The sequence below is a fragment of the Euwallacea fornicatus genome, chromosome 8, assembly GCF_040115645.1.
Source record: "Euwallacea fornicatus isolate EFF26 chromosome 8, ASM4011564v1, whole genome shotgun sequence".
Taxonomy (NCBI): Eukaryota; Metazoa; Arthropoda; class Insecta; order Coleoptera; family Curculionidae; genus Euwallacea; species Euwallacea fornicatus.
The window spans coordinates 3713406-3737668 of NC_089548.1; the positions used below are offsets into that span (position 1 = coordinate 3713406).

Sequence of the window (24263 nt, forward strand, 5' to 3'; positions counted from 1 at the left end):
TATGCCTTCGTAAATGTCTGTTTCACTGAAATCCATTAGCACTGATAGACAAGGGCTCATATTCATCAGTTATCGATTTCCCACAGTCGGTCAGGTCAAAATTTTGAAAGCCCTTCAATCGATTTCCTTTGCGCGTGCAAATTGTTTGCGTTTTCTTCGATAGATCGGGAATTAAAAACCTCACTTTAGGTCTTCATATTAAAGCCGTTGTTAACTCTAAAAAAGAAATAAATTACCGTTCATTGCAGTATTGAGATTTTAAGACTCTCAGCATGGAAAGTGGGTCATAAACATTCTACTTCTTGGAAGGGGAAAAAATATGGGAAATTTATAGATGTTTGACCGAGTTGGGAATTTTCCAACATCCAAGATTTATTTTACGAGTATTTTATACAGTTTAGAAGTTATTTTGGCAGCCTGGCACCGAACAACTTCTTTACATCCGACAGGAGCAATTTTAAAATCGTAATTTATAGTCGGAAGCTCTTAATAACTGTACGAGCAACGATTTTGAGTTTATGTTACGACCTTCGTTGCCCCGCAAATTGAAGTGCATCTTTTATTCATGGCCCCAGAACTGAAACACATGGACCGACGAGGCGACGTCCCATACCTTCTATAAAAGACATCCGTTCTCAATCGTAAAAATGTTACATGCACATCTATCATTTTATATTTTAGTTTAAAAGGTTTCGAAAATAGCTACCTGCCTCTAAAAGGGATTATAAATATGTTCTATACGTTTGAGGCGGATTGTTTACTTTTTCTTTTATTTTGTTGAGGAGCAACGGCTCACACACGAGTAGGGGTTGTCGGTGCAGGGGAATTACCCATTTCTCGTTAAAGTTAACTAAGAACGACGTTCACCTTTCACTAAGGGCCCGATCGAAATAACTGCCAACGTCATAGCGACGAATCCGCCTCCGTTTTCAGAAACTAGGAAAAAATTATGGCAAAAAAGGAAAACAACAGAACCGAGCTGTATGGATTCTGTACATGTAAAATATGTGAAACATTCTGAAAATTCCTAGTCTCGGTCGCTGAGGACTGACGGTTTTTTTCAGCAAACGCTAGATATAAATTCTCAGTTAGTTTCAAACGAGAATAGCGCGGAATATGACTACTCCAAGCGCCCCTACTTGTATGTAAGGCCTCATTCTCAAACAAGATAAAACAAAAAAAAATTATTATGTAGCGTATCTGCATGGAGTGCGAGGGGCTTACAAATTCTGCTGCATGGTAAGTATTTTGCGGTGTTGAAAGCTTATAAATAATTGTAGCTTACAAGCAGTTGAGAGCTTGCAAAAAGCGTTGTAGGCTCATAAATAATATTGTTTGCTAACAACTAATATTGCCGTCCTATTTTAAAATGACACTTTCCGGCATTACAAAATTCCTCCCCTCGATCAATCTGATGTGTTCGAAGACATATTTGTTATACCGGCATTTTCGTATTTTCTTTCCATGGCGCGATACACACGTGGCGGAGAGAGAGTGGGAAGCGGATTTTTAAGTGACAAACCAGCAATTGTCGTATCCATTAAATTGATTCGTGTGTGGTTAAGGACATTTTTCGAAAAAGTTCTCGGATCCGAATTAATACGTTTTGGACGATAAATTGAAGCTTATTAATTATTCACCCAACTTCCTTTGGAATTGGAAAACAATAAGAAAAGAAGAAAGCTGCGAGAGTGGAGCCCTCGGTAATTTTAATTAAAGACGAAATTCCTTTCGGTCCAAAAAAGAGAGTCATTTCAATAAACAGCTCCGGCTGCCTGAGAATATAAAGCTAGCATTGTATAATTCGCAAAATAGGAGAAGTTGCGAAACTTTTTATTTGTTTTCGTTGAATGCTTCGTTTTTTATCCGGCCAAGTTTTCAACTTGTCCTCAGGGACTCATAAACCTATTGGGACAGAAAGTTTTGCGCTTAAAAGGGATGTTTTTGCCTTTAACGATGCTGTTTTTAAATGCGTTTTTGGCCTTTTTCACGCTAACGAATTTTAAGTAAAAACTTGTAATGATTGTTTAGATTATTATGCGTCTCTTTATTTCATGTGCTTTGGCGTTCATAACCTACATGGGAATCCTATAAGTTCACCTCTAATTTCAGTAGTATTTGATTGCATTGTTGGGGATAATATATTGCTTTATAATTTAACCCTCTTGGGTAATGAGGCAGTTTTGCTTTAATATCCATTAGTTTAGCTCGACGCGTTAATATCCATAAGTTTGGCATTCTGCATGTTATGGGGCTACTTTCAGTTCTGTTGCTGGGAAAATTAGACTGAATTATTGGTGCTGATATAATAAGATGTTCAAAAGCGCTAAATTGGAAATTCTAAATAAAACGAAAAGGTCATGAAGCCAAAGTTGCCATCTTTTAGTATTTCTCAAAGTATTAAAGAGTGCTCTATATATTATGTATTCCTAGGGCTACGGTAACCTTAGCCCTTTCCGCTGAGGGGGTCGTCTATCCTATGTACGGATGTAACAAGAAAATTACCGAGAAGAAAATTACTCACACTCACTGAAGGAACTTAATGATGTTTCAGGCAAGTTTTCACGTGTTCATTTATGGACAGAAGTTGTGGATTTTTGGCTAAACGTGTTCTATGGTTCCTAGCTCAATTGTGATGTGTCTTTTCGCTAGCGAAACATCGAGTATTCCTATAACAATTCGAGTTTCTCAAATGCGTTCCAGATACACCCCTGAGTGATACAGAATTTAAGTTGCCGCTTGACAAAGTTTGGGATAGATTATAGAGGTAATTTCCGCACCTAGGCTAAGAATTTGTGCAGTTTTTAGCAGCTAGGAGCATAATTTTTCGGGAGTTTAAAATACCTTCTAATCCAATAGTTACCGAAGCAAAGGATAAAACTCTGGACAAACTTTACAGGTCACGTGTTACTTCTTTTCAAGAAACATACGAGGCCAGATTTCACAAAGATCTTTTACTATATGGCTACAAGATGAAATCTAATTTACCGCGAAATGAAAAGGAACTGGACTATTTGATTTAGGGACAGTTGTCGCTGATAACCGTCGTCCTTTAATCTCGTAATGTGGAAGCAAGTCAAAGGTTCTTTACCCTCTTCAAATTTCTACTCTGCTGACCTTTAGTCTCAGGCGAATGGGACAAGATCCGTTCGCTTCTCAGGCAATAAATTGTACATGAACCAGGATTTATGTAATTTTCGTAATTACGAAATTTAGTTGTTATCGGGCCCGCGGGGGTTCGGGCCTATTTCCACCAAAATCTGGCTAATCTTCTCGTCTTGGCAAACTCAGTTATAAGAACTTTAATGTCGTACGTGTGGAAGCTACATCGAAGGTTAAATTGCTGATTTATCGAGGAGTAATAAAAGTAGTTTCTTTCGTCGGATATATCGTAAACCCTTAAGTTTAAGTAGTCTTAATGGATCTTCCTGGATTTTTTAAGAGATATAATAATTTCCATTAAGATTCCCGCAGAAACACGTCGGGAGTGAAGGCAATTTATTTTCCTTATTTCGAGCAATCTAATCGAGATTCCATTAAACGAGCCGTGTAACCCGACATGAGCATTAACGTCCGAATTTCCCAGCTTGGATTTTTTGTTCTACCAGAATGGAATTCTTAACAGGTTTCGCCCCACAGTTAGTGAGCATATCCTGTATCGATATTTTTTTTCGTGTATTAGAACAAATAAAAGGCCGCCCCAGAATCACGTAGGTAATACTCTTTAAGGCTATCGATATTTTATGCCCTTAGTATTTTGCCCTACCAAAATCCTATTGGTATGCAATTGGTAACTCTTAAATCTCCCCTTTCAACAGGGATTATGTTGGGAACGCAGAGAAGGAAAATTGACTGGAAACAAGTTCTTGGAAAAGTATTAAATTCCATATTTTTACTGGAGCCGGGTTTTTATAACGAACTTAATTGGATGTTATTAAAGTAGCTCACTTTCTTTCGAACATAAAATGGAACAGATGTGAAATGCCGAACACAACGTGAATTATCGAAACACACAGTTCGGTCAAAAATCAACTGCAATGATCTCCAGAAGGGAGAACACTAATTAACGGTTTTGGCCACTAAATTGGGTTTTTAATTTTTTGACGAAAAACTTGACACAAAATCTGACTCAGCAAAGAGAGAACGATAGACGGTCGCTCGTGTGTTCTTCATCAAGTTCCAACATTCGGGAGAGGATTTTCAGGTAAGCCGCTTAAGTTACCAGCATTACGGAGTATTTTGGGGATATAGTTGAAAGTTGGGAGCTAAATTGAGTTTGATTTTGTGAGGTGGCTTCGTTATAGAATGTCGATAAGGGTCTTTTTGTGAAAATATATTCTCAGGAAGGAAAAATCCGTAAAATCGAGCCATTGCATCGCAGAGCCTTGGAGCTAATTTCAAAGCGTCTAGGAAGATGATCTTAATGATAAAATTGTGATTTAATATTTTCATAAAAAGTTATTTTAATGAAAAATTTATGAGCGACCATTCCTTTTTGCCCATATTTCAAAAGGTTTGGAGCTATCCTCCTGTTAGTGTTAGCTCTTTTAGTTTGTTTCCCTGATATCCTGCAATACTTTCAATAATCCACACGAAGGAAGTCGACTCTGCACTCTGATACTGACATTAGCTGTTCCACCTTATTTCCTTGAGATCCCCGCAAACTCGTGAATATTTGAAATGATTAAAGTGGTTCGTAGAATTTTTTTACCAATCTCATTATTTGAGTGGTTATACGCCTACGGTTTCGTATCAATCTACCCGAATCTCTTTCACTTTATTAGATCGTAAGTTAGTTCACGTTGCTATTTTCTCGCTGATGGTAGCCGGGCTTGTTCAGCTTCTTAAAAGATCCTGCAATTTCTTGAACGTTCAAAATTCGAAAACGCCTTTGCTTTACAAACAAACTCAGGAAAACTCGCCGTTTATTTTATATGAAGCACACGAGTTTTTCATGGCCCGCTCAAATTCGCCGTTTCCGTTCGACGTCTTAACCTGCCGCGCTTGTTCGAATATTCCAAAAATTAAGATTTGTCCCGTTACTACTTACGCCGAACTGGTAAACTGTTAGTTGTGTTACGATTATGTTTACTATTACGTGTTACGATTTTTTTGTATCCGTTTCGATAGTGTCGGAATCGCGTAACGTAATCACTGAAAATGCCTTACGAGAACTAGGAAAATAACACGCGAGTTTTTTATCCGCAAATGTGTGGTTAAAGCAACGTTGTTTGGATTCGTAATATGCAGGAACAATTTCTTACTGCCCCCACCAAATTCCACACCAAATCCTTCGTACATTTGCAAATAATAGCATACAGGGTGTCCCTGGACCACCTAGTCAAATTTCAAGAGGTGGTTCTGCACGTTAAATGCCACCAAAAATGTAAGGTAGGAAATTTTGGGAACCTCTGTCCACTTGGAAGAAATCGATTTTATTTTATTTTTGAGGAGTTGTCGTGTTTGGTAACCTAAATGCCCCCTGTATCTTCCTTGGCATTGTCGCTACGAAAATTCCCGTGGTGCCGTTGGAATGCCCCTTAAATTTCCCATCTCACATAACTATTGTGAGTTCCTCCTATTTGCAATTTGCCAATATTTCGGATGCCTGGCCGTGAGACTTTGTTATTCCTCTCTTGTTGTTTTCAGCTGTCCGTTGCTCCGAAAGATCCCTCATCTTATATCGCTTCACCCTTCGTCAAATACACCTAAAACCAAGTACGTTTCTACCGTGGTACGGCCTCTGGAGTTGATCTTGCTTTTAAAAGGGCGAGGGAGGTGTCAAAACTAACATGCGGAAACTAATAAAAAGGGCGAGGAAGGTCCGAGAAAAAAGCACAAATGTTCCGTCTACTCGAATGTTTGTCTAAAGGAAACATATTTAAATCGATAACATGGCGTAACAATGTTTTCGTAACTGATTGATGAAAACGAAAAATGTTTACTGCCGCTTATCTATCAAATTAACAGTGATAAAATTTTTAACGGCCGGGCCGTAAAAATACTATTAAAAATGACACTTTACGACCTGTTTTATATCACTAAAAGGTTACTTTTTTGTCAATCGAAGGAAAAATTATTGAAAGAAAACGAGCGGCAGAAACTATTAGAAATGGTCGACGGGATGAGGAGGGAAAGTAGCGCAGGAAACCTGATATTTCACCTCAAATGCCTTTTAAATTAGCAGCGATACCTAAACTGTGTTTTTAGGAATTAAAAAGAATTGAAAATACGCTTCGAGAATCGCTGAAAATGGTAGTTAAGATGTATTAACAGCAATTTCTCCTAGCCAGCTCTTAAGCTGCTGAAACAGGTAACGAATGTTCGACCCAAAGGTTTGATTCTAATTTTTTTAACAAAATACATTAGGTTCCTGAGGAATAACAATACTTTTATATCACGTCGAGATAGCATTGAAATTTTATATAAAATTACACATCTCGTTAAAGGGTCATCACGGCTGTAATAGCAGGTTATTAAAGCTGCACGTGGTTTATCCATCCAGGTCCGGAAAAGAGACCCCGGCCGTCCAAGCCTGAAAGGGCGACCCGGGCCGTCCAGGTCCAAAAGGGGGAACCTCGCTCTCCAGGTCCGACCGAGGTATCGCGGCCTGCCCTGCCCGAAAGGGAAATAGGGTTCAGTTCTGAAAGGGGAGCTTCGGCCTTGCTTGCATACCTGCTGGAATCATTGAAACCTGATTTTTTTCTGTTATCCGGCATGCGCAATTTCTAAAATAAATCCTCGTGAACTTTCAAATTTTTTATCATTATCGTTCCAGTCTTGTTTAGCCTCATTAAATATTTGCAAACCTTCATCTCCATTTAACGTTCAAACAAAGGCTATACTTCGTCATCTTTTTTTTTCCAACTTTCAGCTCCATTAGCTTAAAAAACAATCCTCATTTGTGCTTTTTGAGATATCTGAGATTGCTTTTAAAATCAGACAGTTTCAAGTCACTTTATTTCAGAAGCTGAACGCACATACGAACATCGACCCCAATTTGTCCTCAGCTTTCCCTTATCAAATCGAATTTAAATATTTGAAAGTGGGTGTTTCGTGCTTGTTACTTCGCACCTTCGAAGACATACAGCCCTCTTGAGCATTGGCGTAGATCGGCCAGTAATTTAAAATTCAATGGCCACTACTGGCTAAAGCTCGAACTAGTTGTTTGATGGCGACCGCGCGAGTTTGAGGGAAGTGAATTGAAAATTCCCTTTGACGCTATCTGGGAATATTTGGTTTACTGTTTCCGGTTTAATACCTACAACACTGGCTGAGAATTCTAACATTCAAATTGAATTTTCTGTTCTGCGAAAGGCGCACGCTCGATGTCGAATTCAGTTTTATTCATCAAACTCAAAGCAGTTCAGAAGGAAGTTACAACTTCCAAAACAAACGGAAATGGGGACATTAAGCAGTCGGCCCCCTCGTCTCACGCGATAACTTTTGCTTTGTATCGCTAACTCTGAAGTTTGATTACAATAAATACTTTCCGAGTTTATTTATACATGATTCTTTTCACTTTTGATGTGTTTTTTTATATGGGAAAAGCGACATTTATTATTTATTTAATGCGAAAATGCACGTAAAAGCTCCCATCAGCGTCTATTTTAGAAGAAGTTATACTTAATCCGGGATTTAAAGGACAACTCGTTGAAGCTAATCCTCTGCCGAAACGAGCATTTCCGGACTTTAACTGAATTGCTAATGTAAATAATACCCTCCCCGAGCTTATAAAGCTTTATCATCCTAGTATTGTTTACGGTCTCACCCTAGGACCTCAAACTACCTCCACCATCAGTTTTTATTTACTTTCCGGATCTAGGGTAAGGTAGAAACAGCCTGACTTTTCCAAAGTGAGCATAAATAAACCGCATTTCTTATTTACAAAGACAGAATTCCTGGAAAGCCTTAAATAAACAATATTCCCGGATACGGAAAGAACTTTGGCGCCATAGAAGATTAAGCGAGGCAGTGGAAGTTATCCGACTTTTCTATCTTGATGGATTTTTAAATTATTCATGGCAATTTTCCTGGACTGACTGGAACATTGCAGTGAAATAGGAACTCGTGAAAAATACTTAATTGGGTCAGGATAATGACGTAATAATTCTTATTTCGTGGTTGTATGACCGAAGACTATCGTGTAAATTATGGAGAAGATGTGTGTTTGAGATAATGATAACTGCCATTTAAAAACTGGTCTTATCGGCTCAGAAAATTTCTCCGTGCTTCTGTTCTTTCCTAGACTTCTGCAGTTTTATCGCATCAAAATTTTATTGTAGAACAAGCACAAAATGTGGCGATAACATTTGTTTAACTAGAGGAAAAAGTAGCACATTTACTGTCGCAGCGCTATATGTAACCATGTCGTAGACGGCGCTATGAATGAAGCTGAGTTTGCATTCTGGCCTGCAAGTGTTCGTACGTTGCAATCAAAGTGAAAACGCAGTCATGACCCATCGTCAGTTACGAAATCCTAATTTATTGTCCAGCCGGGCGAATTGATATTTAATCGGACGTTAGGGAATTTGAATTAGGACACGAACGAGATATTCAAATTTTCCAGAATTTCCTAAAATTTCGAGGCTTTCCGTAGATGTCTTAAGTCTTTTAAAAATGGCTGAGCTATCCATTGTTTACTAATATTGGGCCTTTCGGACAATAGGTGGACGATTTTTTAAGAGGTTTCGGGGAACGGTATGTTTCAAACGAAGAACTAGATCCATTCAAGTTCAAGTTAGAAGCGTTTCAGCTTCCTCATCATTTCCGACTATTTCAGAATTTTCCGAAATTTCGAAATTTCCTAAGAAAATTCCCAAGTCTCAAGGACAAGGCAGATTTTTTAAAATAGATTTCACATAATGTCTAGGAGTGGAAATATCTGATGTCAACTGAGTGTCAGAAGGAGGGTCCAGACAATTCTGAAGTCAAGTTCAAGTCAAAAAGCATCCAAACTTATACTTTTCTTAGCACAACTCCCTTTAGCAGACAGAGCTCTTACTCTGGAAGATGCATCCACTTCGTCAATCATTGGTCATTGGGGCTATTAACATTCTCCAAAGCTCATAACTTAAGTTCAGTATTGTTTAAAAAATGTGGATACCTTAATGCAACGGCAGCTTAAGGGAAAATGTCTGTCATGCACCACCTCGCACTTACAGTCCACATCAACGTCTTGTAATTACATGATGTCTACTGGTGGCATAGAAAAATAACATTATTTAAATCGAAGTACATGAAGCACGCAATTTTGTAATGGTTTCTAGCACGCCTTGAATAGACGCAATAATTTCGAAAGCGCATTTGGCGGAATACGGAGTTTTTTCTCGAGGACAGTAAAGCCCTTAACTGATGTCGGAATCTCGGCGTATGTGAAACACCCCAGAAGACGTTTCCATTCTTTTCTTTGGAGCGGATTCTCGAGGAGCAATCTGTTCTCTTTAGAAACACCCTGGTTCCCAATAAAGTGACATTGAAAACGATGTATGGCCAGGCTATTTATTCCGGAGAAAAACCCTGATATATCGTAATAGTCAGCTTGACGGCACGATCTAGGGAGATATTGCACTTTTCTCTTGCTGCTTTTCGGATAGGTCTGAATCAAATCTAGCAAATATATAGATAATTTTGTGCAAAGCATATGAGATATTTAGCAAATTCTTAAAGGATAATTTGATGAAAATAAGTAGCGGAGTAGGTGTCGATATGCACTTTGGCAAGGGATCCCTATTGTTCCCAGGAGCCCTCTATTGTGTGGCTCAACGCTCGCCTATAGCGACGTACAAACTTATTGCAGACTTTGCGAGTGCGAATGAGGATATGGCGTGACCGGGGGGTTAAGAGGAATCCTTGTTTAGGTGGCATCAAATAGAAAGAGCTATGAAGCAGTCGGCACAATTTCCTCTCTTTTCGGCACAGACGGATTTGTAGCTTAAGACGTACCTGTCAGACTGATGTAGGAAGAGAGTTTTCGAAATAAAATTATACTGCCTCGAATTCGACATCAAAGCGACGAAAGTAATTTGAAAGCCAAGTTAACAAAAGACCATAATACGAATTCTTTTTGCCTGAGAAATGAGTTTATGATGCTCAAAGCGTCATTTCTAGTCCTTTGAAGGGCACAAAGGAGCGAGCCAAGTGAATTCGAAGGTGGAAACACGGTGAGTATTGCCCCAATTTACCAACCAGAGAGTCAAAGAAACTTCAATTTTGTTTGACCCAGGTTAGAATTCCCAATTCTCAAGGAACAAATACAAGACGGCAGACTAGCATCATCCTGTTTCGTGCGGTTAAGCCGCAGGGTTGGGTACGCTCTCAGCTGAGGTTAACTAAATTACAGTGTTTCTAACACGCTATTTATTAAAGTTCCCCTCTGGAATAGTATTTGAATTACTGCCGTCAAAACGAGAAGTTCATGTAGTCAGCCTAAATAGTTTACCAGTGGAATAATAATTGTTGCTAATTTGGGGAATTCTTTCTTATTTCAGGGAGGCGATGTCGTGCAAGAGACTATATCAGCTAATGCCAGTGACGACACCGTGATGCTTGAATTTCAGAGGTCTGATGGTACGCTCGTGACGCAAGTTATTGATTTCAGAAATGTAAGTATAAAGTTATGGAACGAAATTTGTTTGCCGATGAAATGTTACTCATTAATATTCGTTATCGCAATGCTCTTAAAAGTCTCCCTTTTATAATTCGAAGATAAGATGGTAATGGCCCGTTGATAGATCGTAAAAACCCATTAGCCAGATTTTCCGAGGTGTACGTCTATTGGTTAGAGAGAATGGGCCGGATACTTGAATCTCGGTAGTCGAAGGTTCCCCGGGAACGAAGCGAAGAGAGTGAAAGTAACGCAGTCCGCCCCTGTGCGACATCAACCAGCACGCATAAATTTCAAGTAATTCTCAGATGTTTTATTTTCTCGAAATCAAAATATTTTGTGTTTCCGTCGTCTGAAATTCAAATACTTGGGCGTCAAACATATTTTGAACGTTTCAAGAACTTTTATAAATATACAGGGCGCTACAAATGTATAGATGAGTACGGACATCAACGAGATCGTAAGCCTAATGGCGCATCAAAGATGAATGACACGTGAGACATGCAACGTGAAATTTTCAGTCGTGCTTTTGGTATATTGCTTGGAGACGTGTGGCGAAAAAGCAAAATTACTGTATACATCTTGTATGCACGTCTTTCATGCATTTCTTGGTGCAACCGGGTTAAGAGATGCACAGACAGTCAAATTTAGGTAAGTGTCTATTTTAATGTTAAATTTGGTTATATTTTAAACAATGGAGGATTCCTCATATTTTTGGAGATTTTCCATGAACATCTAAATTTCGGATTTTTGTTCTTCTTAAAAATCTCTTATACCATCAACTATTAGCTGGAAGCTAGTACGTCAATATTGCGACGCTTGTTTAGTGACTTTTTTGCCGTACGGCCCTGACCGATCATTTCTCGAATTTTGAACTACCTCTTCAATCCAGGACCTTACTTGGCTCATGTATTTCTTTCGTGATCATTTAAATGTTTCAGCTGTATCCCCAATGAAACAAACCACCTTATGTTTTATGAAAATCGAATTAGGCATAGGCCCTTTTGACATCCGGATAAACGTGCACCTTTTCTCTTAGAACTCTCACAATTTCCAGAACTTCGGTAAAGTTTCTTAATTACATTCAATTTTTAATTAGCCCGCTCATTAAAGCCATTCTAATCATTGAATTTCTATGTGTAATCCGTTTTTTTTTGTCATTTAATCAGTGATCATTTAGTCTCTCTAATCTGTCCACGCCTTCATTAACTACAGTGAAAGAAAAACTACAAATGTAATGTACGAGGCGTCCTGAATTTTCTTAATAACATGTGCCAGGCTCCGTTCGAGAGAAGAGATGAACACACTTCCTTCCACATCCCCAACAAATATCTCGTATGCTAGTTTGTTGTTTTACGTGATGTTTTTGGCAGTGGCCCATAAGTGAGGAGTCGAGCTCTATGACAAGCCATAGATCAGAGCAGTTAGGTAGTGCCACCCCCCAAACTCCACTTCAAGCCCTAATGCTGAGTAGTCACTGTAAGTGATTTGTTTATACACTGTTGGAGTCCTCTCGACTAACTTTGCATCTCACTCAACAGGCTCGGAAACCGAGAATTAACTGGCCCTACCTCTCAGCTGAGAAATTTCACGTCATTGTAACGTGACTGCTTAACTAGATGAATTGATAGGAACGCTATTGTAAATAAGCTCGATTTAATGCCAAGCTAAAATCGGCATATCCACGACTTGACTAAGTCTAAAATTACCATATTTCCCTTAGGATTAATAATCAGCCTCATTAGGTCTGCACTCATAAATCACGTCGCCGATAAGCCTAAATCAGTTGTGTTTTGGTCGGCGACATTGAATAGTACGTGCTCCTGGTCTACTGAAGAATTATTATTCGCAATTCATTTCCCACGTCGACGTAATCACTTGCCAGCAGAATTTCCGTCGGTTTATTTTAGTTTTCCTATAATAAATCATACTTATACGGTGCCATTCATCCGGAAAAATGTTGTAGGCACAGCCACGATTTAATAAAAAAATTAACTGAGGTAATCAATTTCGGTTGTGTTTGTCCGTGACATAGCTTGTTTGGCTAGTTCTGTGACAAATGTTTCCGATATTCAATCTATTGTTCAGCATTGTTATTGTGGACTTGGAACTCTGTTTTTTTCTCTTTAATGAAAATTCTCCGTTTATAGTAAAAAACTACTAGTTACCATTATATATTTCAGATATCTGATCAGGTGCCCAATGCAACAACATCAATAATTATTGTTAACCAATTTAAATTCATGTAGGGTAAATATGTAAAAATTTATTAAACCCATTGTACAATAATTAAAGTTGCCAATACTTTATTCGACCATGTAACCGAACATAAATTGCCATTCGATTTGCAAATTAAATTAAAGTGAATTTGTTTGGGGAATATTCAATTTACATATTGCCATTTTATTACATTCAAATTGAAAATAAAGCGATTCGGTTCAAATATGGAAGGTCAGTGTATATGCTAAGCTATTGCTCTATTCAATTTCGATTCGTGATATGTGGAGATACGTACGTCAAATCACGTAAAATACCATTCCCAAAGAAAACCATTCCATGCATTAGGATAATCCGCCACCTTTCAAAGTTATAGAATGTTAAAAATTCAAATTTTATTCAATGCGTGATATTTTTAGCAAATTGATTTAATTACTTAATTATCTCCATCGAAAATCGAATGATATATATTTTTATATATGCCATTCCGTCTTAACACAAATGTTGGGACGCCATGGAATGGAGGCACTGCGCCCTCAGTGGGTAGTGCACAATGGCGATGGTGAAATTTGATGAATGAGTGGGATTCAAATCCAGTTAGACATGTTCAATCCATGGAGAGCCAAAATTTTTAAGCAAGTGGAAATATCACATATCGTTTTACCGAAAAATGAAATTTTTCTAGTTTTTTGGAAGTGCCGCGTCAGTGTTCTTAATCGAAACCGGAGGTCCCTTAGGTTCAACTCCTAACTCAGTTAATAAACGGACCAGTAACAAAACCGCTGTAGTCTTTCAGATTCCTGCAGCAAATAATTCAAACATCTGCATTGTCTCGTTGTGTTTTTAATAAGTTTTTTATTTCTTTATTTTAGAAATCGGTTCTACTAAAAACAATTCTTCTAGCATTAACCATGCACTATATTCAGGGTTTCCCACGTTAGGCTATGCAGGTTAAAAGTCAAATAAAAACTTTCTAATCAAAGTAAAAAAATTTTTATTCGCCGATTATTTACCTAATTCCGTGGATTTTATTATCAATTTAGGTAACTATTCGATTTTAAAAAATCCTGTTTTCCAAACGCTCTCTAGCACATGAATGCAACTGAAGATATGTCCGCACATGCGAGACTTTATGATATATGGATAAGTATCACGTAACCAGTAGCACTCTTCTTTTTTTAATAATTAAGTTTTTTGAAATAACTCAAAACGTGTTTTTCTTGAAACATCTATTTTCCCTACTTTTTAGTATGTTTCTTGGAACCTCTATTACAAGGGATGTTTTTCAACTCAATTTACAGTTAGCGGTTTCCCAGGTCTTAAGCATTTCCATCGAGCTTGTGTAAATAATAATTTTTCACTTTAATATCAATTATTCTCTAGAAAAATTTTTCCCTCATTTCGAAGCACTGTTAATTAGTTGAAATATTTATGAAGTTCTAATGCGAAATCACTAACATAAATAATTAATAACTAATTTATTAATAATCGCAGGGAGCAATACGTGAACAGAAACCAATAATTATCGCAAAATTAAATATTGACCATTATGTTTTCCGCAGTGGGAGTACCTATAGTAATGTTTATTACATAAAATGCACTACATAAGCATATTTTATTCGCAATGGAAAATTGCGAATTTTCGTTAACTATTTGTAGTAATATTCAACGAAAACCAATCGGGATCCTGAAAATTTGTTCATTAATTCATGAAATCACAATTTCAATACGGGTAAAAAAAAATCTTGTTTGTTTTTTAAAGGTTATTGGGGGCTATTGATAACAGTAAAAAAAAATAACACAGACCTTTTTAATGGGGCTATACGGAATATCTCGAAATTAGGTGGCCAAGTGAAACAGTGAAATTTTCAAAAGAATATAATTCTGGTTTACTAGCGGACGGTATATATACGGGGTGTTTCTGAATAGTATGTCATAAATTTAAGGGGCGATTCTATGGGCGAATTTGAGAAAAGAAGTTTATATGAACGTAGGTCCGTTTTCGCTTTCCGTCTGAAATACAGGATGTTAAAATTTGCCATATTTTTTTTGTTTTTTTTGTTTGATAAGTCCGGACCTGCATTAAATATTATTATCAAGCTCGGTGGGCGTAAGTTAGGTGTAGAAACGTGTCTTTGAAGAGAAAAACGAATTTTTAGATGCAAGCAGTTGCGCCCCCAAGGCCATGACCCCGATTATTTTTTATGAACATTATGTTACACCGCTGCTTTTTCAAAAAATCAAAATCATTCCTTAATTCTAGTTGTTTTCGTTAAAAAAATAGTCTCTTAAATTTTTTTCGTAATATCAAGCGTTTACAAATAACAAGGGGATTAGTTAACGTTGTATGTTATAGTAGCGACCATATAGTTACAATAATACTTAATTCATAGCTATTTATAACGACCATTTAGACAAACAAAAACTAAATAAGTTGCCGAAAATGTTCCCCGTTAGGAAAACGATTTCGATATTTTTAAAAGCAGCGGCGTAACGTATGTTTCGCAAAAAGTAAGCAGGGTTGTGGCCTTGGGGGCGCCACTGCTTGCATATAAAAATTCGTTTTTCTCTTAAAAGATATGTTTCTACATCTAGCTTACGCCCACTAACTTTTGATAAAGGTATTTAATGCCCGTCCAGACTTCTAAAAAAAAAAAAAAAAATGCGGCAAATTTTAACGCCCTGTATTTCAGACAGAGAGCGAAAACGGACCTATGTTCATCTAAACTTTTTTTCTCGAAATCACCCATAGAATCACCCCTGAAATTTATGACATACTGTTCTGAAACGCCCTGTATAGCAAATTTGCTATAGTATAAGATGATGTCCGAGCGTTCCCATTCTTCTTGAACACACTGTATATAGAAGTCTGCACTTCCAGACAGTCCTCGAAAATTTGGGACTCGTTTTGCGTTGGACATAATTTCTTGGAATATTATTCGTCGCGAAGCAATTTATTTCCAAAGTTAAAATTGTTGTTCTTTCAACGAAGTCAGTTTACTTTTATCCCGTCATTGTATATTATTACAATAAATCCCACATTTTATTCTGAAGCAATTACCTGTCAGTCAAAAATAACAAAGAGGTCGTTAACGTTGTTTTTCCCACTGGCTATGACAGGGCTAAATTAGTTCTGCAACAGCAATTTGTAACGTTTAATTTCCTAAAATATATTTGTATATTCGGCTGGTAATAAAGCCTCATTCCAACGTCACAACAGGGAGCCGTTTCGGACCGCCAACAAATTACTAGATTATGTTCACGTCACGAAATGATTATTTATCTAACGAGTGCGGAAAGGATAGCTTTTTGTATGTTTTGGTAGGCTTCAAATAGAAGAATGGGTAAATTTCCTGTCCCATTTAACTGAAAATTGCAATTTTATTGGCCTGCAGCAATAAAAAATTATTTTTATTGTCCAAACACTAATTCAACAATAGATGACTTTCGAGCGGGAGGAGAAAAAAAATGTGTTTGTTGTGCTCAGAGTGTGGGAACACTATTTATTCACTAACCCGTAAGGGCGCACGTCCTGTGCTGCATTTGCAATTTTTTCCTTTGTAATTTTTCAAATCAAAAAACTCTATGCTGCATAATTGCAATCAAATTTAATTAAGTGAACATTTCAAAGTGGGGTTTGAAAGTAAATCGGCTTTGCGGTGATTTCACTAATAGAGATTCATTATTGCAGATAGATGCGATTCGTAAAGAATAAAGTCAAGCATAAGCAGCCACGAGATGAAACAGATGATCAAAGAAGTTAAGCCAAAAAAAAAAAAAAAAAAGTGAGTCGAAGTCGACCTATCGAATGATCGGACAACGATTTCACCCATTTTTGGGCAGTAGACTTTTTTTATGGGCACTTAGTCCGAAGACCAGTAAGTTCGGGCAACCTGAACCAGCTCGAACTGAATTAAGGTGATTAATTTCTCCCACGAAAATTGAGTGGGTAAAATGCACCAATGCAGAATGTGAAAATGTTGAGATATTGTTTCACCTGACATGAACGTTATTGATCCAGACGTGGCAAACCGGCAAGTGCGATATATGGTTGTTTTTTCCATTATCAATGACGAATTAGTCAAACAAATAAAAACATTCACATCTCTATTTGAAAAAAAAAGGTTTCTGATGGTGAAGAAGCGAAACGTCGTATCTTCGAAAAACTACTTTCACGTTGTGGCCCGGGAAAAAGTGCCTTAACAAAGGATTCTCCATTTTCACTCCATTTAAGGCAGAAGATAGCCACAATTGCTTTGTCCGGATACCTTTAGGGGTAACAGAATTCTTAAAAAATTAAATAGGCAAAGTACGCCTGTCATACAGACAGAACTTTGCCACCGTTTAACCGACCTTCTATCCTACGACTTCTGAGATCCCTATGTTGAGAGTCGAATATGGGACACCCTCTATATCATCTCCCGAATGACATAACTGTAGGTTTTATTTAGTTAGTCTAAGGTATAATTTGAAGCTGTGTTTATGAGGGTAGACGTGGCTTTTGTCTTCACTTTAAAATCGGAGTTGGATCAGAATAGGAATTCCCCGTTTTCGGGAAATTCTTAAATACTAAACCCTCTGGTGGTGCACCGTGGGCGTACCCTGGTTGAGAGTGCCATTGACACCACTTGCCCTATCCGTCGCCTTGGATCATTGTGCTGAAGCTGATAAGAAGTCCTTCGTCGACGGTAATTGCGTCTGCATCATAAGGGCCGAGAAAGCTTATCATCAGTAATACCGATGCCGACAACGTCTACCGCGGGGAACTCCCATGCCTGGTAACTCGGTGGGAATTCTCACGCGCCGACCGAAGTCTACAATGGGCGTGCCAAAGAAGTATATCGTCTCCTTGACAATAACCTAACTCTAGCTCTATTTACAATCTACCACCTTTCCGATAGAGTCTCGACCTAATCAGAACATACAGTGCAGTACAATTAAAAACTACGTACGGAGTGGTTGGTTTGACTACTGGATCCTACACGACAGTAAATCTCTACTTACACTGCAAAGTCGTGAGGTCATAAAAGCGATGAATATAATACGAAATAACTTTCCGCACGTTTTTTCGGAATTTTAGATTGTCTCTTTCGAAATTATTCTCGTTCAGACACTTTTCGTTCTTTTTGCAGCTGCGGACATCCATTATGGATTTTTACGTTGGAATTTAATCAGATGACACTCAAACGAAACATTGTTTTTAAATAAGTATGTTTCACAGTGTATAACAAATAAGGCTCAAATAAAGCAATTTAAAAGCAAAAACATTAATTTAAATTTCAATAACTGTTCGAAACTCTTCGAATTGGAATTCAACGTGGAACAGTTTCAATGCGGCGGTCCAAATAATGGCATTACTGCCCTATGCGATTATAGGGAATCACGTTTTTTTTTAGTGTCGTTATTTCCTTCCTACTACTGATTAGTGATTGAATAATATAACGGCGCAGTAAAAATGTGAATGCGAGCTTCGCAAAACCTGAAGTTTCATGGTGATTTGTGAACGTCGAAAATGCATTTTGGGACACTGTGTACAGCCAAAGTAAGTCGTAAGCGATACAATCGTGGAAAGTGGTGTTGCACGTGGCAAATGTGGATCAATGCGGAAGAACGCTTGTTAAGGTGTTCCTTCGACTAACGAAAACGACAATTTTGGTTTACGAAAGTGGACCGTATTTAATTTCACTTATTTTAAATAACGACAGAATTTGTGGATCTAAGTATGAAGAGGGAGATTGCTTAGTTGGGCGGGTTACGAACTGCGACTTTGATCACATATCCGACACCGCTCCAAGACGAAGAGAAGAAAAAAGAGAGCAAAATTACTTCGGTTATCCCTTAAGTACTAAACCCGAGAAGTTCCGACCAGGGGCGCACCACCACCGACGGCCTTCACGGGCCACGGCCGCGCGGGGTGGCTTAAATCGCGGCCATCTGGCCAATACCTGTACGAGTCGCTTTTGTGGGAATATTTCAGGCCCACCGAACTGCAGATCGCGGCAATAGCCCCAACCAAGAAAGCTTCCTTTGACCGGTAGCATATTTCCCGGCCATAAAGCACCCTCGGTTGTTGCCCGATGGGCACCGCGGTCTGGCACCCAGATGGTATTCTTAGAAGTATCGTAGTGCATGGGCGTAACTTAAGGGATAAAAGTACAAATAAGTAACAAGACAAACTACAACAAAGAACCAATAACTTAAAGTCCCTAACAACGCATTTTTACACGTTCGGCGAGGTGAAAATTTTGTTACCCAAGAACGAGCAAGTTTCCAGTCCTGTGCGGCTCGAAAATGCAGTTTCATCACCTTGTTTTTGCATAAAAAACTGTCAATTCTGCCGAAAAAACTTTAGCGATGAAGATTTATTAAAGGGGTAATAGAAAAGACATTTTTATCTCGCGAATAAATTTTCGGCGAGTAGGATTTGCTGTTCCACAACGTATTTTCATACTGCCGTAACCCCTTTAGTCTGATTACTTCAGACAAGGATAATAGGGCGGAAAACGGCATTTTTCCGCCTATCGGTAGAAAAAAGGCCTGTTCAAACAAGTTCTTATTTAAATACGACTTACTTCTGGAGTAGAAAAGCAGAATCAATCCGACAACGGTGCCGTTACGTTTCGAATAAAAATATTTTTGAAACCCGGCTCCCATCACAAAGGATCGCATGTCTGACTGGAAACGAGGAGGAATGTTAACGGATACGTTATTCAAATATCCGATAACAAGGCTGAAATTGATTTATGGGAAAAAATGATTTATTCGGTCTTGGATGGGATATTGCTAGCGCGATATATGGAGGGTAATCAGGCGGTCCCCGAGGCAGTGTCAACTTTTTATCTTTTAATCTTGAAACAAATACGTTTTCGCGAGATTTATTGCCTAGAACACAATTTCATAAAATTGAATCGATAAATACTCGTAGACTGAACTCATTCAATTATCCACGGAGCTTCGAGCATCCAGAACAGCACTACTTGAACTGACTCTTTAATGAGGTTAAATCAAGAATCTCGACATCGGGTGCTTTCGCTATTTACTGTCTGTTGTCGGAATTCAAACAATCGTGAACCGTTTTCCTGCTGGAATGTTTAATTCCAACATTTAATGCTCAGGATAAGTGGGATATCGGGCTAGACATCTTCGCAAATGATTCTTTCAACCCAGCCCGTAAGTACAACCCCTGTCTAAACTGCTTGATTAAAGTTCATTAAAGAATCCACTCTCGGATGGATGCCCGAGTCGCTGAAGGCTATAGCGAACAGAGAATAGTTGCCTTCAGTTGATTTATCCATAGAAATTACTTTCGAAATGATTGAGGCCTTGGGATATTTAAATTCGAGAATTCGTGCCCCGCATCCGTCTATTTAGGTAATTTTAAGTTAATAATTGCTTATACGCGAGGAAGCAGGTTTAATTTCATTGCTCATTCGTTGTGTTATTGTACAGGGTGTTTCGGGCTTGATTTTCGCCGTTTCAGCAGTCGGTAGGAAAGCGCATTTTCATAAGGATCGCTCGTGCAAGGAGCTGTTCGATTTTCTTTCCACAGCTCCTTCAGTTTCTTCGTGAACAAGTTCAAAATTCGAACTTGCCCTCCTGCGTCCATTCTAAGGCACGAACTCTTTTAGATGATCGCAAGAAACTCCAGGAGTAACTTCTTCCGATGTCAGTTTTGCCGTTTCCAAATTTGAGTTCTCTATTTATTCTGGATTTTTTTTGCTTGTCGCATTTTTGTCGTACGCCGTGCAGATGGAAGTGCATTCTACCACGCTCCTGAACCTGGAACGTGCTACAATTCTATCCTGTTCCATTAATCACAACACGTAATACCCCGAATCTCCGTGCGTACATATATAACTGTTTAAGTGATAGAATGTAATTCTATCACGCTCGATGGCATTTCTTGCACAATCTGTGCGTGCGTTTCATTATTTACACGCGCTTACAAGCAGTTGTAAAATGACTATATTTTTTAGAGCTATGGGTTGCGGTGTTTTCCCCCATCAACTCACACGTTGGAAAATTCACAGTCTTAGTTGCTGCCGCGTCTCGGGCCTGTTCTTCCGATTGATTTGGACAAATCACGGAGATTTAAATCGCTCCAGGTGAACAGGCCATAACATGATCAAATCCAATTAGCCCATACAAACACAAGCGAAAATAAATCCCAAACCATACACTCGTACAAGTTGATTCGCGGGGCCTCAACTGGGTACACATTTCAAACATAACAAGGCTCTTTGAAACGTCTATAATCTATCACTGTAAGCGTTTCGATCTGGAACAAGAACTTCCCTAATTCGAAATATTACACCCTTGGTTCGGGCAAAATTGAGTTCCTAACTTTGGGAGCAGTTTATATCCTAGAACTTGTTAATGCATGATAACTTTGTAGCTTAGGCAAAGTTGGAATGTCTTTTTAAAGTACTTTTTAATGTTTCTATCTCGAGTTTCTAAGTGAGAGTGTGTGCGAAACAAGCATTGTCTTTAAAAGTGGAAAAAACTCTTTCGCGTATACACAAAATGTGCATTAGCTCAGCCAAGATGTTGTGAACGCTGTTTTTATCCTAGTTTTAGGGTACCGACGAGAGCCCTCTCTGTATGCTCGAGGAAGATTTATGTGAATTCTATGAGGAAGTCCAGGCAGCTGCAATTTCTGGCACCTAAGTTCGTTTCCGTGGTTCGAGACGAACCTGCGAATATGCACAATGAAAAACAAAGCAATAATTGCGGGGTAATTGAACTACATAATACGAATCGTCTTTACCGCCATGAGCGGTTTAAAACTACTTTTAATCGGAAGTTAAAATCATCAGCGAGAGACTTTCTTTCGGCGTTCTTCGTCTGGAGTTTTGAGCGACTGAACGAGTGCCGTTTAAAAGGGGGCGCATAATAAACCCATTCTCGATAAGTATCAGAATAGTCGCGGCATTAAAATGATCGCTTTTGTCCCTCGTTGCGTAATAAGAGACAAAACTCTAGGACAATATCATCGATGCATCCCCAAGATAACGTAACTAGCCGGCAAACAAAAGCAATTAATCTGGAAGTAAAGTAAACAACACAGAATTTATCAGGGTAAAACGGCACGACTAATTTTTAACCCCCGCATATTGCCATAAATCCAGGTTTACAACTAACGGCTGTTAGTGTTATGGGCACTCATATTTTACGTGTTCCTGCGAAAGTGCAAAATTATTATTAGCAATTAATTTTCCGGCCCGAAATCATAACTCTCGGCTAGAATTTCTGACCATTTGTTTGCCCTTTTAATCATTTTTATTATATCCGAATGGTTGCGCAAATGGATGCGACTTCTCTCGAGGAAAAGTAGTCTTCATCAGGAAGTAATGTCACATTTCGTCTGGAAAAATTTAATAAAAGTTTATTTTTAAGTCCAATATGAAACCAAAATAACACAAGAAAAAGGGACCAAACAAACGGATCGAATAAGGCATCAACTTTTACAGCTCGCCGCTAAGGAAGGGAATTCCTATTGTGCCCTCAAAGGAAAAATCTTGTCTAATATTCTTCTGAAATACGGGCTTTTCTGACTGAAATTTGAACCGAGGGGAAAGTATGACTGACGGGTAACAACGATATAATTTTTTCAGCTATAACGGTTCGGGATAATATTGGAACTGGAACATGGCGCCGTAATGTGCTTAGGAGGTACGCGTCATTCATGCTTTCCGTATTAAATTTGAGAGGAAGGGATTTGCTTCAATCCTCCTTACATAAGTACATAAATAAGTAAGTTAGGAACCAACTGTAATACTAAGTAGATAAAACGAAAGTTTCTAGTCGTTATGGAGTATTTTATGATGCAAAGTTGTTGCCTCCAGGGAGAACTTAAATAACCGAAAATAAAAGAGTCGGAAAGTTTGTCTCGCAAAAATTATGGACTGAATATGTCGAGAAACTTGAGAGACTGGATATTCATTTTTACGAAAGAGCATTGACGATGTTTCATATAATATTCTCTAACTAAGGAGGAAGTAATTTGGGGGGCAAAACTTGCCGCGATGGTTCAAACGCTGTCGGTTATAAGATGTACAAAACAGGCCTAAAGTCTATAATTCGAGTAGGGTTCGCGACTCGACAGGAGGTAGAGATTAGTTAGGAACAATAAATTTCGATCAGAACTTTCTTTCCTTCTGAGAGCGGCGTATTGGGATTAGGGGGAATGCCGAGCGTCGAGAGGGCGTTTGATATAGACGAAACTAAAAAATAATAGAAGTAACAAAGAAGATTCTGGTCGTCCAACAAAATGTTGCTGCAAACCCACTCTGGATAAAAGGATGATTTGCCGCAATATGCCGTTGTACACGTCAATTGGGCAACCTACCAATATTCTAAAAACCTCCTGCGGGTCTCCAAGTTAGCAAACGGGTGTTGATTTCAACAAAAATGTTCAACAAAATATCACTAAATGTTAAAGGATCGCCTAGTTGGCCACTATGAAATGTGCACATACGAGGATAGTCCCAAAAGTACCCGATCTAACCCTTTAAAAAAAAAAAAAAAAAAAATTGGAAAAAATTACATTATTTCTTGACACAATCTCCTTTAATATGGACACACTTTTCCCAGCGATGCTCCATGGTTTCTACGCCCAGTTTACAGTAAGAAGCTACGAATGTTTCCCAATAAACCTCGACCTCGGACTCCACCTCTTTATTATTGCCAAATCTCTTTTCCAAGTTTGGAAATAGAAAATAATCCGAGGGGGCTAAATCTGGCGAATAAGGTGGGCGAGGAAAAAGTTCGAAACCAAGGTGATTGATTTTAACCATCGCGATGTACGGAATTCTGAATTGGCGCGTTGTCTTGATGAAATAAGACTTTCTTTTTCACCAAATGCGGTCGTTTTCCCCTAATTTCCTCGCACAAATGCTGCAATAAATTTGCATAACACTCTCCATTTATCGTTTCCCTTTTAGGGAGGTTGTCAATAAAAATCATCCCACGCGCATCCCAAAAAATTGACGTCATCAACTTTTCTGGATGTGGAACGATTTTCGCCTTCTGTGGAGCCGATTCTCCCCTTTGAGTCAATGGCTATGCCTGTTCTTTCGTCTCAGGTGTGAAATGATGGATCAACGCTTCATCCACGGTTATAAATTGGCCTAAAAACTCGACTTTATTGCTGCGAAACTTTGCCAAACGCTCCCTTGAAACGTACTCGCGACGCTGCTTCTGTTCGTCTTGCGCACAGCTTTCTCGTGTCCAATCCAGTTCGGTTAAAATAAGTTATAAATTAATTTTTTTTTACAGTTTTGTGGATTTTCCCCGCAATTAGCTGATGTGGTCGAACCTACAGTGTCATTGGGTCGACCACTGTGGAATTCGTCATGGCAGATCGTTCAGCGGCGTTTAGTCAAACTCTGCCACCCAATATTTTCAAGTTTTTAACGCAGGAGCAGATTCCTCTAGAGCA

The 24263-nt window shown here is 38.6% G+C and overlaps 1 protein-coding gene across 1 annotated transcript in view; it reads left to right on the top strand.

The window, feature by feature from the left end:
- The window catches only part of oaf (out at first), a 79103-nt gene that overhangs the window by 37998 nt on the left and 16842 nt on the right, over window positions 1–24263 (top strand). Inside the window, exon 2 of the mRNA XM_066285322.1 lies at window positions 10491–10604. Within this exon, the coding sequence (XP_066141419.1) occupies window positions 10491–10604 (114 nt within the window). The remainder of the gene's footprint in view (window positions 1–10490; window positions 10605–24263) is intronic.